At 36.9% G+C, this 15,913-nt stretch overlaps 1 protein-coding gene across 1 annotated transcript in view; it reads right to left on the bottom strand.

The window, feature by feature from the left end:
* The window catches only part of CHM (CHM Rab escort protein), a 236,319-nt gene that overhangs the window by 61,987 nt on the left and 158,419 nt on the right, over positions 1–15,913 (bottom strand). The window contains exons 9-11 of the mRNA XM_081563843.1: positions 11,328–11,405; positions 1,181–1,285; positions 718–781 (exon numbers count right to left, since the gene is read on the bottom strand). Coding sequence (XP_081419969.1) covers positions 718–781; positions 1,181–1,285; positions 11,328–11,405 — 247 coding nt within the window. The remainder of the gene's footprint in view (positions 1–717; positions 782–1,180; positions 1,286–11,327; positions 11,406–15,913) is intronic.

The following is a 15,913-nucleotide window of genomic DNA, read 5'->3' as shown; positions in this document are numbered from 1 at the left end:
GGGGCATTCTTTTGGAATTTACGTGTTCAGATTAAGGAAAAACCACAGGTATAAAGATTCCACTGATAGAATCAGCGGTTATGAGGAGGAAGAGGGTACCAAAATGAACCATGGTGATAAGGAAAGCCTCAATTGAAAATGCATGCTGATGCTCATTCACACTAGGCCCCTAGCAGTGAACTTACCACCACTGCCATAGGACTGGTTAACATTAACCCTTTTCCTTCAAGATTTGTTGTTGTTGTTGTTCAGTTGCTAAATCGTGTCCAACTCTTTGAAACCCCATGGACTGTAGCATGCCGGGCTTCCCTGTCCTTCACTATCTCCCAGAGTTTGGTCAAATTCACATTCACTGAGTCACTGATACTATCTAACCATATCATCCTCATCTCATCCAAGAATTTTAAATGTTTCTAAATGCTTTTCTTCCCATAATATTTTCAATTCCACAGTTGTAAAAAAAAAAAAACTAGGATGATTTCAATATTCCTAGAATAAATCTGTTACATAAGATGCAATTAGTTGTTCCACTGGAAGGAAATCTTTAAGAAACCAACATTATTAACATAATTGCGATTATGTATTTTTAAAATGCATTAAATGTATTATTAGCACATATTTTTTAATATATTTTATTTCACCTGTATTAATTTACAACATATTACCATGTAGATAAAGTTAGCAACATATTACCAACAAGTACAGGACTAGAATTACCTGTTGATCTGAATCTGTTTTGAGAACAGATCTATCTGTAATCAAGACTGCCCTGGAGATCTGCCTGTAATGCAGAAAATTTAATCAGTGACTTAGATTCCATGGATAAATCTCATTTACATAGCTATACGACTACCATAAGGTATGTTTGAAAGATTTAAGTCATGATAAAAGTGTCACCTCCCCAAACCAAGTCAAGTTCTGCTTTAATCTTTTCTTGACTCAGGAAAGGAGGATGTGTGACCTGCAGACAGACCCCAGCTGAGAGTCAACATTAAGCTAGGTTCCCCTCAAACCAGACCTTATAAGAGAACAGTGGTAACACACTGAATATATCTTTGGTCTGGTATGCATTTGCATTGTACTTGAAGAACAGAGCTGTACAGAATTGTCAGTGTAACCACACAGATGAATTTCCCTAAGTTTTACCTTCCCTTGCAGAGTGGCTGGAGGGGTGCCTTACCTGTATTGCACATGTGAGCATGTGTTCTCAGACAAATAACTGTCTTCCACAAGGAAATGCTTAGAGATTATTCTCTGACCATACTGATCTATGACTGCTTTACATCTACAAAGAAGATAAGCACAGAAAAAAGTTCTCATTGATGATGATTACATAATAAAGAAAACGAACATCATCAGCTAGCTACCAATCCTGAATCTAAAACTAATTTGTGAAAAGATTTAAAATTGCCCACAAGTACACATTTTTGACACAAAACTTACACTAAACTGCAGAATATATATTCTTGTTGCTATTTTGAAGCATTTTAAACTATTAAGTGTGGACTAGAACTTAAATATTTATTTTGAATGCTATTAATAGTAAGAGTAAAGTTAGGACAGCTATTATGCTATAAGCTTTTCTAATGTTTAGGAACATAGAAGATTTTTCTTTGTTTAGAAAACAGGCTGTTTTTTTTTCTTAACAGATCTAAGAAAAGGGGGAGGAAAAGTTGATGAAGTATCTTGTTATATCATTCACAGCCTATAAAAGCCACTAAAGGCTTATTTTTCTGTTAAGTGTCACTTTCTCTTTTGTTCAAGAATAGCTATCTTGCAACAAGTGTGATAATGTTTTAAACCAAAAAAGGGGGGGGGGAAGGGATAGAGCTTTTTTTAATATCTGTTTCCACTTTACTTCAGAGGATGATCATAGAAAGATTTTTTTCAAGAGCTGTTTTCAAATAAAGAAAACACTTATGCACGGACATTATCAGGTCTCTGTCATCTGATATGTGTTGGGACAATGAATCATACAGAACCCTCCATTGACCTTCTCTCAGTGTGTCTAGATAAAAGGATGAAAATTAGAATCCATCTCCTTGCAGTGCCACAAGTTATAAATGTACTTTATAGGGCTCATTATCCAAACTAATGGACTAAGGGCAACATCCTTGAAATGGATTTACCAGCACTGACAAAGACAGTATGCAATATTTCAGGAACTATATGCAAATGCCTGCATGTTTCCTATATATTTTTATTATGGAAATAACACAGTTTACTTTGTCATAGCTTTCCTTTTGAGACTAGAATTATTTTATTTGAAAAACACTTATGTGTTACTCCTAATAAAATGCAAACAAGTAATTTCAAACTGATGCCATATTTTAAATATATTAGCATAAATTAAAATATGCTACCCTAAATAAGAGCTATTTTTAAAAAAGAGCTATTTGCCAGGCATAAAGGCATGAACAGTAAAATGACAAATACCCAATACCAATAGTGAGAAGAATTTAATGTGTATTTCCTAAAGGCAGATTATGATGTGCTGATATTCTTGAATAAATGGCATGACCCTGCCATCAGGCTAAACTATATCTTGTGATGTTAAATATACATATTTTTAATCAATTGACTACATATTAATAAATATATCAATATTTATGTGATTTTTTTCCCATCTCACTTCTACTTCCTTTCTCTTCCTCAGTTATATTTTCTATGCATATCGCCTCACATTTCATCAAACTAGAGCTCCTGCTTTATAAAATACTTAACTAACTAAAGTATTTATATCTATTTTAAAAAATAAGTACTTAAAACCAGAAAGGCAAGTTAGTCTCCTGGTTTATGTTTTTATTTAAAAAGTTTTTTTCTTTTTCTGGGCCATGACATGTGGCTTGTGGGATCTTAGTTCCCCAAGCAGGGATCGAACCAGGGTCCCTGCTGTGAAAACTCCAAGGCCTAACCACTGGACTGCCAGAGAATTCCTTCAAGTTTTCTGTTTTAAAACATTCATACACAATTTAAAACACAAGGTACTTTGGCAAGGGAAAAGAGAAATCTGTTGATCCATCATGAAGCATCAATCCCTCTTTGTCCTGGAAACACTGACAAGCCTCTTTCTTACCTTTAACTCAGAGACTATAGAAAGTCAAGAGGGAAAAATCTGGGCAGAAAAAAAGAGGGTGTTAAAATCTACTGTATTTTGACAAGGATTCAGGTTATACAGATTTACCATTTGTCAACACTCAGGTAATGAGCACTTAAGATTTGGGTACTTTATCACATGTAAATTTTACATCAGAAGAAGAAGCTATAAACACATATTAAACTCTAGTTAATGATATGCATACTGAAGTATTTAGGGGAAATTGTACTGCTATCTGGAATTTACTGTGAAATGCTTAAAAAATGGTGAATAGGTGAACAGAGGGATAAATATTTGGGTAGACATATGATTAAGCAAGCATGTTAAAATGTTAATTGCAGAATCTAGATTGTGGATATACAGGTGATCACTCTGAAATCCTTTCCATGTTGGTGTTGCTGCTGCTGCTGCTAAGTTGCTTCAGTCGTGTCCGACTCTGTGCGACCCCATAGACGGCAGCCCACCAGGCTCCACCGTCCCTGGGATTCTCCAGGCAAGAATACTGGAGTGGGTTTCCATTTCCTTCTCCAGTGCATGAAAGGGAAAAGTGAAAGTGAAGTCGCTCAGTCGTATCCAACTCTTAGCGACCCCATGGACTGTAGCCTACCAGGCTCCTCTGTCCGTGGGATTTTCCAGGCAAGAGTACTGGAGTGGGATGCCATTGCCTTCTTCGTCCATGTTGGTGTAGAGTTTAATATTTTCACCATAAAATGTTGGAATCAAATTGGAAGAGGGAGTGATGTTAGTATAAACCTTGGACTCCAATCTAAGTCTTTGCAAAGGGCTCCCATTTAAATAAACCACATAATTAAACCTGGCCCTAAAGCTTGTGGAGACCTTGCTTGTAGGTTTCCAAACACTAACCGGGCTGCTTTCGTGATAGTTACAGCTTTGGTGAAAGGCAGACAGTGATTTCAGAAGTTATGGTATTAGCACTATTGGGGATCACTCAGAAGGGAAGGATGGGCATGGAGACTAGACTGGGGAGCTCAACTATGCAAGGATCATATGCCAATAAATGTGCCTATCTATGCTGAAGCTTCTGGATTAAAAAGTGATTCTCACAGGAGGAGGAGAAGGAGAAGGAAGCAAATCAGAATCACACCTGGGGGACTTTTTCAAATTATAAGTACCCCTGGAGATTCTGATAAGCTCCCAAATCCCAGGGAAGAATCACCATGGAGTGTGTCACAGCTACTGTTGTATCTTTACGCTATCCTAGGTGGAAAGTCAAGATTATTGCTATAGAAAAAAATACTGATTTCAGCAGAAATTGATGTGACAGTCACATATGCCTAGTCAGCCTGATAGATGATAACAACACAACTTACCTCATAGTCTCATGCTAAAGTACCAAGGCTCTAGGCCTGAGCAAAGCTGTTCAAACCAAGACACATTTAAGTAAGTGATAAGATTTGTTTTCCCCTCAGATACTTACTGTCATATATTAGGCCTAATTGGGAGAACAATGAGGAAAGAAATATAGATTTGGGACCTAGACTAAGACTTTGTATTATAAAGATTAATATAAAATATTATGACATTCAAGTAATGGAAAACAACAAAATGAGACATTAAAATAGACTCTGTTCACCCCTCGAACATGAACTTGAGGAAGCCGTTAAAGATTAACAGCATTCTGGATTTAGCTGAGGACCTTGCTGAGCCCCATAAATAGTAAATTGAGGAGGAACATGATAGGAGTTCCCAGTTACAGGGCGCAACGACCAAGCTGATCATAAGAATCAGTGAAGCCAGACACAACATTTCTAGAGCTGAGCTTTCTAAATCAACAAATCACAACAGTTACACATTTCTTGGTTCAACATGAGGGCATAAATAGCAAAATGATGGTAAGAAAGAAAAGAATCACAAGATGATAACTCTTTATGTGGAATTTGGTCCAGGAGATAAAAATAATATTAAAACAGGTATCCACTCTCTATAATATTCAGATTAATATCCCAATTACTTTATAAGGAATACATAAATCACACATGAAATCATTAAAAGGAAAATACATTAATTAAAGGAATTAGAAGATTCCCAGTAACTGAAGGAAACAAAATAATCCCCCCTGCTCACTATGTCCTTTCATGCTTTCTCAAACATATTATTTCAAATGCTATCTTTTCTTTTTTTTTTAATTAGTTTATTTTCTATTTTTTAACTTTACAATATTGTATTGGTTTTGCCATACATTGACATGAATCCACCATGGGTGTACATGTTTTCCCCTTCCAGAACCCCCCTTCCACCTCCCTCCCCATCCCATCCCTCCAGATCATCCCGGTGCACCAGCTCCAAGCACCCTGTATCATGCATTGAACCTGGACTGGCGATTCAAATGCTACCTTTTTGATGAAACCGTTTCAAAACGCCTATTACTCATTTTTCTTGGGTAATATCTACTCCAACAGTCTCAAACATGATTATAACTCCAAACCTATGGCTCTTTGTTGTAATCAATCCCAAGCTCTGTATTCATATTTTTAACTATTATCTACTTTTTTTCTGGATAGACTCCAAATGCCTTTTTAACCTAGCATGCCCCAAACCTGAATTCTTCATGGCTCCTCACCTGCTTCCCTTCTTGGAATCCCAGTCTCAGTTAATGGCATGACCAGCAGTTACCAGAGTTTCCTAAGCTTAGAATCTCTCTTCCCACACCTAATTTGCTACTCAATTTTGATTTCACCTTATAAAGACTTCTTGAAACTAGCCTCTCCTCAACATCTCCACTGACACTGCCTTAGACTCTTGTTAAATCTAATAAGACAATGAATGGATTGCTAGCACGCTGGTACTTCATTTGTTAAACATAAGTGTGTGGCATAACAACCATGTACCAAGCACTGTTCTAAGAAGTGAAAGCTTGGCGGTGGGGGGAGCAGCAGAGTATTAGGGAATGTTATTTGGAGGAAGTGATACATTAGCTGCTTTTAAAGCAGCTAAAACCAGTTAAAGCAAGCAAATAAGAACATTTCAATAGAAGCTCAGCACTTGCAGGGGAACAGAGGCAAGTAAGAGAAGTACAGGGAACCAAACAGGGAGAGAAGACAGATGAACTGAGAGAGGCAGGCAAAGGTCAGACACCAGAGTCTCACGTGTCATGTTAAAGGGTCTTAGACTTCATTCTGAAGTGATATAAAGTCACTGAAGCTTTTTACACAGGGAAGGACAGAGCCAGATCCGAATGTATAATTATCTAGTTAATTAATTTGTTCCTTAATGTACCCTGGTAGACTCTAAGCTCCATGAGAACAAAGACCATGATTGTCTTGTACTGTGCTATACCTCCAGTGCCTGGCACACAGATGACAACTGTGCATGGATGACTGAATAAGTGATGGATGATGGAAGTATTCAATGTATGTGAATAGTGCAGAAACAGAAACAAAGATTACAGAATCTCTGATTTAGCAGGTAAAGAATCTCTTTCCATCGCAGTGCTTCTTCCAAATCACTTCTAATCACAGAAATGGAATGTAAAAGTAACAAATCTAATCTTGTTATTCATCCATGTATAACTACATTACCATATGTAAAATAGATAGCCAATGGGAATTTGCTGTATGGCTCAGGAAACTCAAACAGGGGCTCTATATCAACCTAGAGGGGTGGGATGGGGAGGGAGGTTCAAAAAGGAGGGGATATATGTATACCTATGGCTGATTCATGTTGAGGTTTGATAGAAAACAAAAAAATTCTGTAAAGAAATTATTCTTCAATAAAATAATAAATTTAAAAAAATGACATTATAATCTGAACTACCATTAATTATAATCTGAACTCCTTAGCATAGCACAGAAGGATCTTCCCAATATATCTCCACTATGGGATTCCAAAGTATCCAATTACATTAATAACTACTATTAGCTAACTGGTACTAAGCTCTTGCTATATGGATTCTACACACTTTATCTGTTAAATTAATACTCATAATAACCAAATGAGATAGGTACTGTTGTGTCCCACTTTAAAGATAAAGAAACTGAAGCAAAGAGAGGTTAAACAACTTGCTAAAGTTCACTCAACTAGTAAATGGGGAAGCCAGGGCACAGATCTAGGCCTACATGACTTTAGAGCCTGTAATCTTTATACACAAGGGCAAGATTCATGTTTTATTCATCTCTTTATCCCCATAGCAACTAGCATGTGATTGGTGGAGGTTAAATATCTAGAATATTACCACTATCATCTTGCTAATGGGACATACTAAAATATGAAATTCAGTGATTTTCTTATTTAATGACAAATGGTATTAAGAATCAGTCACCTCACTCTAACATACTATTCATTACTAACTTCCAAATACCTGGGAAACGTACAGTTATTCCTGACATCAGAAAAAAAAGATATCTCCAAGAAATAGTAATAGCAGGAAATCTAGTAAGTGAGACAGCTGAAGTTCACAAGAACACTAGCTGAAGTAATTAGATTCAGACTATTGGTTACAGACATGCCTGGCCAAGGTCATCCATACCCTACACTAATATCAAATACTGCATTGCTAAATGGTGAAATCAAATTTACAGGAGTTTTACATGGTCAGCACTGCTACAAAGGAGAAGAAAGCTGCTCAACAAGAGCATTCAGTGTTTCCAAAAACAGTCAACAGAGGGCTTCAGTATTAGAATTTAATGAGAGTGTATAGAAAAGAACTCCTGATATATATGTCCTCTGAAAATTAAGAAAGCAGAGTCAAGGATAATATAGCCAAGAGAGCACAGTCAAAGTGGATATCAGGAGAGTACATTAAACAAAAATGAAAAATAAGATATAGCTCAAAATAAGTATGCATTTAGTTACATATTCCATATTTCTCCTCTCAAAGTTTGTACAACACTTTGATGTATAATCACCACACTAAACTCAATGCTATGACCATTTATGCTTCTATTTGCTTTCCTCAATGAAAGGTGAAAAGAAAAGCACACAAAAAGCTATCATCAATTTTTAATCTTCATTCATTTGTTTAACTTCAATCTACTGAGTATAATGGATGATAGGAAACTGCCTTGATTCTGGGGATACTATAGCAGTGAGAGCCTGCCTTTTCTGACAGAGAATTTACAATCATATGGGGGGACCTGAGTTGCAGGGCTGGCAGTGGGTTCTGATCTAGTCTGTGGGATCAGGAAATAAACTTAGATCTCTGAGTTCTAAGCATGAGGTCTAAGCACCTGAAGCATGGGTAGCTCTTAACCACACCAAAGAGGAAAGAGGATGCCAAGTGTTCCATACAGGAAAATAGGGGAGACAAGACAATCTAAAACCATAAGGAGACAAATGCAAACGTTTGCAAATTCCTTGATTAAAAAGCCTATAAAACTTAGAATAAACAATTGTTTGAGTCAACCTGGACTGCTTAGAAAGAAATGTATGCTGGATATGCCCAAATATAAACTCAAGGTTTTTCCCTCAAAAAATTATCCCTCACTTTATATTCAAATCCTGACAAAATATCTCCTGTTATTGGTAGGTCTCTCAATTATTTGATTTTGAATGATAAAGTAATAGTATTTGGGAAAGATAAATTAGCCTGAGTCAACTTCAGTCAATGCTTGCTTTAGATGCTTATAGAGACTCTTTGACTTGATACAATGGATTTTTAGTGAAGATATGAATTTACAGTTTTGAAGTACTGGTTGCCTCTTACAAAGAAACTTTTTAAACATCAATTATACAATTTAGTATAGTGAGAATACTGTACATATCATAAATATTATAAATGCATGTCAAATTTTCAGCTGCCCCACTATTAAGGAAATAAATATTTATGGCTTGGGATAAGTTTTCCAATATGAGAATCATACACAGAATACAAAATGGCTTTATCTTAAACACCCCAAGATGGACAAGAAAAAGATATTTATTGGAAAATTGACATTCTAGTAAAGTAATAATAAACAGTGTAAGTAGCCATTTTGCTATTTCATTTACATTCATTAAAGTAGACACATACAACTTGTTCTAACATTTTTAAAAATTTTTCACTGGACTGAAGATTACCCAATATGTGAGAATGGACTATATTTGGGCATATAAAATATTTTAAGATAATTTATTTCTAAGTGCTAAGGAAAAACTAAGTACTTTCTAAGTACTTTCAGTAACTCAATTGAAGCATGTCATATCTGGGAGGAGACCCGAAAACTACCACAGAGTCCATCTAACTCATAGCCAAAGGAACTGGCCCAGAGGCAAGTGACTTGCCCACTGTCCCTCATGGCAGTGACAGAGTTCCAGGTCTCCTTTCACTCCAGGGTTACCTGACCATTGCATGCCTTAAGAGTTGTTAAAGAATAATTATTATGTTTAAGGTCTTTCTACAAAGATACAAAAGAAATGAATTAAGACCTAGAGTCCCTAGTCCATCATGGAACACAGTACCACTGGCTAAATCTTGAACTTTACCTTACAGATCAGTGTTTCTCGGTTTCATCTAAGGAGCACTTACATTATATTCAGCTGGAGGTGTTCCTTAAAACTGCAAATTTCCTGGCTCCACTCTAAGCACGTTATCCAATTTCACTCTGCCAGCATGAGGCACAGAAATGTGCATTTTGTTTTACGAGTTTACCTATTACCTAGTGATTTACAGACACATTAAAATGTGAAAACTACCAAACTTTGGTTTTTAGAGCCTGAGCCCTCAGCTATCTATTGCAGTCCAAAATCTGTAGCAGATCACAAAGAAGAGTTCCTCTGTTTAGAGTTTGTAATAAAAACTAAGTCAACGTTAAGGTAAATGCAGCCTTTAGTGCAACAGATGCTTTTTACTGTACTAACAGATCCTTTAAGAAAAACAAAAAACAAACATGAGCCATGCAAATTCTTCATGTCACTAAGAGTAACATGTGGGACTGGAATGAGGCCTCCAAAAGGTAAAAGAATCTAAGTAAATAAGCACCAAACAAGCAATTCATTATCTAGCTTTCCATCATGGATACATACTCATGCTTCAAAATGAATGCATAAGGGAAAATGACTCTAAGAATCATAAAGACAACTATTCCTTCATGAACCTCCAGAGAGCCCTCACGTATCAACATATCTTGGGCCTGTGGGGTAGATTTTTCACTGTAGATTATTAATGTTTCACTTATGTAGTACCTTGCTGTTAAAGTGCTAAAGATAATTATATGCTTTTAAACCATGTGTCTATTTTATCTTCTACTAGATAATTACTTTCCTTGCCTAAATATTACATATTCTAGTTGAATTTTTCTCCACCATATCTCAAAATACTAGTTATTGCACTATTACTGGCCTATAAGAAATTAACACTTTATGCTGCTTAGACTATATAAAATTATTGTAAAATGAAAAAACAGCTTAAATTTTATATTTTTAAGCTTCTAGTTCCAGATATTAAGGTATTTTATGACCTGAACAATACTACTTCTTTATATATCCCTAAAAACAGTCACACAAGAGATATGGGTCAGTAGATGCTTAAAAAAAGAAAAATACATAGCAATTTAAACAGCTCCTAAAATTTGATGCAGTTGACCCATTTATGTTTAAATGTAAAACCCAGAAATAAAAAAAATACTACTTAGTGTAATTTAGACAAGAACATATTTTAGTGACTAAATAATAAATCCTAGAAAAATATAACTGAAATATAAAAATGCACAGATAAAGAGATCATGTTCAGCTTTCTTTAAAAGTAGGTACATTCTTATTTCAATCCTAAACCAGCCTGCAGGCCTGATACGTTTGTAAAGGAATTCATCCTCAGATAACAGGGCAGCATAGTTTATGACAACAATCTACCTAAAAATCATTAAAGTCTTTTCTCTTGGAGTGACATGCATTATCAGCAGAGATTAATCTGATGAGTCTTTAGGTGAGATCCATTTTTAAAAATGCAATAACAGAGGGCTTTGTTGTCATCTGATGAAAATCAATTAGAGGAGGTAAGGCCACAAGGAAAACTAACATCACTCATCACCCACCCCCGGCAGCTGAAATGATTTGTCTTCCGAGCTTGGATGATCAGGAGCTATAGTCATATTGCAGGGAAATTAATTTAGTTTCTATATTCTGAACTCACTTTCCTTGTTCTGGAGGATCTAAACACAAATTACTTTTAATCAAGGTTGATATGTTATTAATACCAAGGAGGATCTTTGAAGAATCATTTTTTAAAAATCGACTTTAGCATTTTTCACTTGTGCTTGGGGTGTAAATATAGGAAGGTAACTTATATCATCCTTACTTTCCAGATTCTTTGTCCACAACAAGGCACTGTACTGAATGGCGAAGACAATAGATTCCACCAAACACTGCACACATTCTAGGAAGAGAATAGGAAAATGAGGATTAGAATTCTTGAGTTGAAAATTAAGGCAACATAATGTTTTTTAAAATATCTAACCTCTAATAAATTTAACTGGTCTTAGAGAAAAAAAAGATTTTGGTAATTTATTATCTTTTCTACATGGTATTAAGAATCTCTCAGAGATAAGATTAATATTTTAATGCAGCAGAGGTGTTAGTGCTAATAATACAACAAGGAAACCTAGAATTGTGACCAAGCTGAAAGTGTCCCTAAGCAAAGCTCAGTTATCCCCCACGCCAAAACCAGCTACTGGCTACCTAAGGTAGTGACCACAAAGAAATGCTAAGAAAAAAACAAACTGGGAAGGCTCTGGAAATTTTACTTACCATAAAAGTAAGCACAAACTAAATCGGGAACTGAAAACCAGAGCAATAAGCACAGGAGTAAATGCTACAGAAGCTCTAAGGAGTTTGCCTAACTCATGAATCTAGGGGCTGGAGTTTTAATGCCCATGTAGGGAAAGAAGAGGCCTTAGGATTCAAACAAGGCAGAGAGTAGAGAATGAGATATTCTCTAATAATATCTGGATCCTTAAAGGTGATCAAGGGGGAAAATCCAGTGACTACAAGAGAGAGAAAACATTAAATTGTTTTATCTAAAGCCCTCTGTGGGCTTCCACGATTGCTCAGTGGTAAAGAATCCATCTGCAAGGATGTATATTCTTCTGTATTTATAACCAGTGGTCTTCTCTCACATAGACTGGAAATCTGAAATTACATTACTACATGATTTGAGAAACTCTGACTGAGCAACTTCACTCACTAACCAATAAAACATCAAGAAAAATGGCTCTGTGCCAGTGTGTGTGCTCAATAGCTCAGCTGTGTCTGACTCTTTGCGGCCCCAAAGACTGTAACCTGCCAGGCTCCTCTGTCCATGGAATTCTCCAGGCAAGAATACTGGAGTGGGTTGCCACTTCCTATTCCAGCGGATCTTCCTAACCCAGGGATTGAATCCATATCTCTTGTGTCTTCTACATTGGCAGGCTGATTCTTTACCACTGGCCCCACCTGGGTCAGTAGTACCCCGGAAAACTTTGTGGAAGCAACTGCTAAAACTTTCTAGAACAATATGACCTCAGTCCAGGCTACATGAAATTATCAACGACAGAGTCCCCTTATGATGAGCTTATAATCTAATACAACAGATGAAGAAATACATCTTATCCTGAGTGAGAATTAATGGACATAACAAACAGAAGGATTAGATTCCCACAAAACCTTATTCAGATAGTTAAAATAAGTATGCTAAAAAGGGATGGATTAAAAACATTAAGAATGATGGAAAGTCCAGGAAGAAGACTGTGGTAGACTGAATAATGCTCCCATCACAGATGTCCACATCTTAATCCCTGGAACCTGTGGATATGTTCTCTTACACAGCAAGAGGAACTCTGAAGATGTGATTAAATTAAAGATCATGAGATGGAGAAATTATCCTAGACTATCCCAGTGGATACAATGTCATCAGAAAGGTATCTTAAAAGAGGAAGCAGAAAGGTCAAAGTCAGTGAAGATTTGCAGATGGAAGCAGAGGTCAGAGTGATGCCATTGCTAACAGGGGGTCACAAGTCAGGGAATGCAGGGAGCCTTTATAAGCTGGAAAAGACAAGAAATAGATTCTCTCCTACGGCCCCAAGACAGAAGGAGCCCAGCGTATTCACTTTAGGCTTCTGACACCCAGGACTGTGAGACAACATATTTGCATGGTTTTAAGCTAATAAGTTTATGGTGATTTATTATGGCAGTGATAGCAAACTAATATAAGACCCATAAGTATGTGAATATGATTATGACAGAGGTGGCATTACAGACCAGTGGGGAAAGAATGGATCACTGAACAAGTGGTTTTGAGATACTTGTTTTAAAACATGTACAGAATCAATCCGAGGTAGGTGAAAGTATAAATATAAAAGACAAAGCTTCTAGAATATATGAGGATATATATTTGAGTTCAGGGGCAAATATTTCTTAAATAAGATACAAAAGGCTAAATTGTAGAGAAAATGTTGAAAAAAGTATTTTTAACAAAAGAAAGTGAAAAGCCATGGACTACGAAAGATATATACAAATTATTTAAAAAATAACAATTTGGATAATAATTTGGCCATGTCTAATAAAGTTGAAGATGAATATGCCTACAGCACAGCAATTTTACTATTAGGCATAAATCTTACAGACTCTCAGATATATACACAAAAGAAGATGTGCATAAATATATTTTTTGCTGTATTGTTTTTTAGACAGAATATCATAGTGGTTATGAGGAAGGAGTCTGACTGCTTGAGTTTATATCCCAGCTAGTCCTTCTAGCGGTTATGTGACCTTTCTGTATTCTATTTTCTTCATCTGTATAATGAGAATAATAGTATTTATCTCATATAGGATTCTTCTGGGAATTAACTGAGTTAATATTTGAAAAGAAGCTACACAGTGCTTGGCACACAGTATTACATAAAGCACTCACTCATTAAATAAATAGGTACTATTTGATATACATCACATGTAACCCAAATATCCATCAAGAGGAGAATGAACCAAAGAAAATGTAGTATATTCATATGTATGATAAAGAATTTAACCTGGCCCACAAAGACATCTAGCCTTTGTCTCTGCCTCTCAGAAGTGATCTCTAAGCCCGTGGAATGCCAAGCCTGCCTGAAAGACATGTCCTTGTCTGTGGGCGTTGGGTCACCAGACAGTCTAACAATATGACTTACGGTGGGGACTGGCCATACCAGAGAGTCTTAGGGTAGTGACTAGCCTAAGACTAAGAAAGACCGAAGTTTGATTTGGGATGGAGACTTTGGGAACTGTGGTATCAGTTAGCCTCTGGTGGGGCTGGAGACTGAGATCAGACCCATGGGTAAATCAGTCACACTTGAGTGATGGAGCGCCAATGAAAATTCTGGACGGTTGAAGCTCAGCTGATCTTCCTTGTTTAGCCATCCTTTGTGAATACTTCTGTACAACAATGCCAGGAGAGTAACACTGCCCTGACTCCATGGGGAGAAGACAACTGAAAGCTCCACATTTGGAGCTACCCTGAACTCTATCTTACACACTTCTTCCCTTGACTGATCTCAATTTATACCCATTCCCTGCAATAAAGCATAACTGTGAGTTAACAGCTTTTAGTGAGTTCTGCGAGTCCTTCTAATGAACCACCAAAACTGAGACTGGTTTTGGGAATACCCCAAATGTGTAGACTGTGCCAGAAGTATGGGTGGTCTTACAAGGACTCCACATCTAACTGTACAGTTGGTTTAACCTCTGACATTGTTGGAATGTTGCTGTTCAGCCACTAAGTCATGTCCAACTCTTCAACGGCATGGACTGCATCACACCAGGCTTCCCTGTCCTTCACCATCTCCTGGAGTTTTCTCAAACTCATGTCCATTGAGTCAGTGATGCCATCCAACCATCTCTTCCTCTGTTACTCCTTTCTCCTCCTGCCCTCAATCTTTCCCAGCAGCAGGGTCTTTTTCAATGAGTCAGCTCTTCACATCAGGTGGCCAAAGTATTGGAGCTTCAGCATCAGTCCTTCCAATGAATATTCAGCATTGATTTTCTTTAGGATTTACTGGTTTGATCTCCTTGCTGTCCAAGGGACTCTCAAGAGTCTTCTTCAGCATCACAGTTCGAAAGCATCAATTCTTCGATGCTCAGCATACTTTATGGTCCAACTCTCACAACCATACATAACTACTGCAAAAACCACAGCTTTGACTATACAAAGTGATGTTGGCAAAGTGATGTCTCTACTTTTTAATACGTTGTTCAGGTTAGACATAGCTTTCCTTTCAAGAAGCAAGCTCCTTTTACTTTTGGGGCTGCAGTCACTGTTCACAGTGATTTTGGAGCCCAAGAAAATAAAATCTGTCAGTTTCCACTTTTTCCCCTTCTATTTGCCATGAAGTGATGTGTGATTGCCGGGAGAAATATCAATAACCTCAGATATGCAGATGACACCACCCTTATGGCAGTAAGTGAAGAAGAACTAAAGAGCCTCTTGATGAAAGTGAAAGAGGAGAGTGAAAAAGTTGGCTTAAAGCTCAACGTTCAGAAAACTAAGATCATGGCAACTGGTCCCATCACTTCATGGGAAATAGATGGGGAAACAGTGTCAGACTTTAGTTTTTTGGGATCCAAAATCACTGCTGATGGTGATTGCAGCCATGAAATTAAAAGATGCTTACTTCTTGCTTAAAAAAAAAAAAAAAAAAAAAAAAAAAAAGATGCTTACTCCTCGGAAGGAAGGTTATGGCCAACCTAGATAGCATATTTAAAAGCAGAGACATTACTTTGACAACAAAAGTCCGTCTAGTCAAGGCTATGGTTTTTCCAGTGGTCATGTATGGATGTGAGAGTTGGACAGGGAAGAAAGCTGAGTGTGGAAGAATTGATGCTTTTGAACTGTGGTGTTGGAGAAGACTCTTGAGAGTCCCTTGGACTGCTAGGAGA

Source organism: Giraffa tippelskirchi, chromosome X (assembly GCF_054371585.1).
Source record: "Giraffa tippelskirchi isolate mGirTip1 chromosome X, T2T-mGirTip1v1.2.pri, whole genome shotgun sequence".
In the NCBI taxonomy this organism is placed as follows: Eukaryota; Metazoa; Chordata; class Mammalia; order Artiodactyla; family Giraffidae; genus Giraffa; species Giraffa tippelskirchi.
This window is presented reverse-complemented; position numbering and strand designations above follow the sequence as displayed.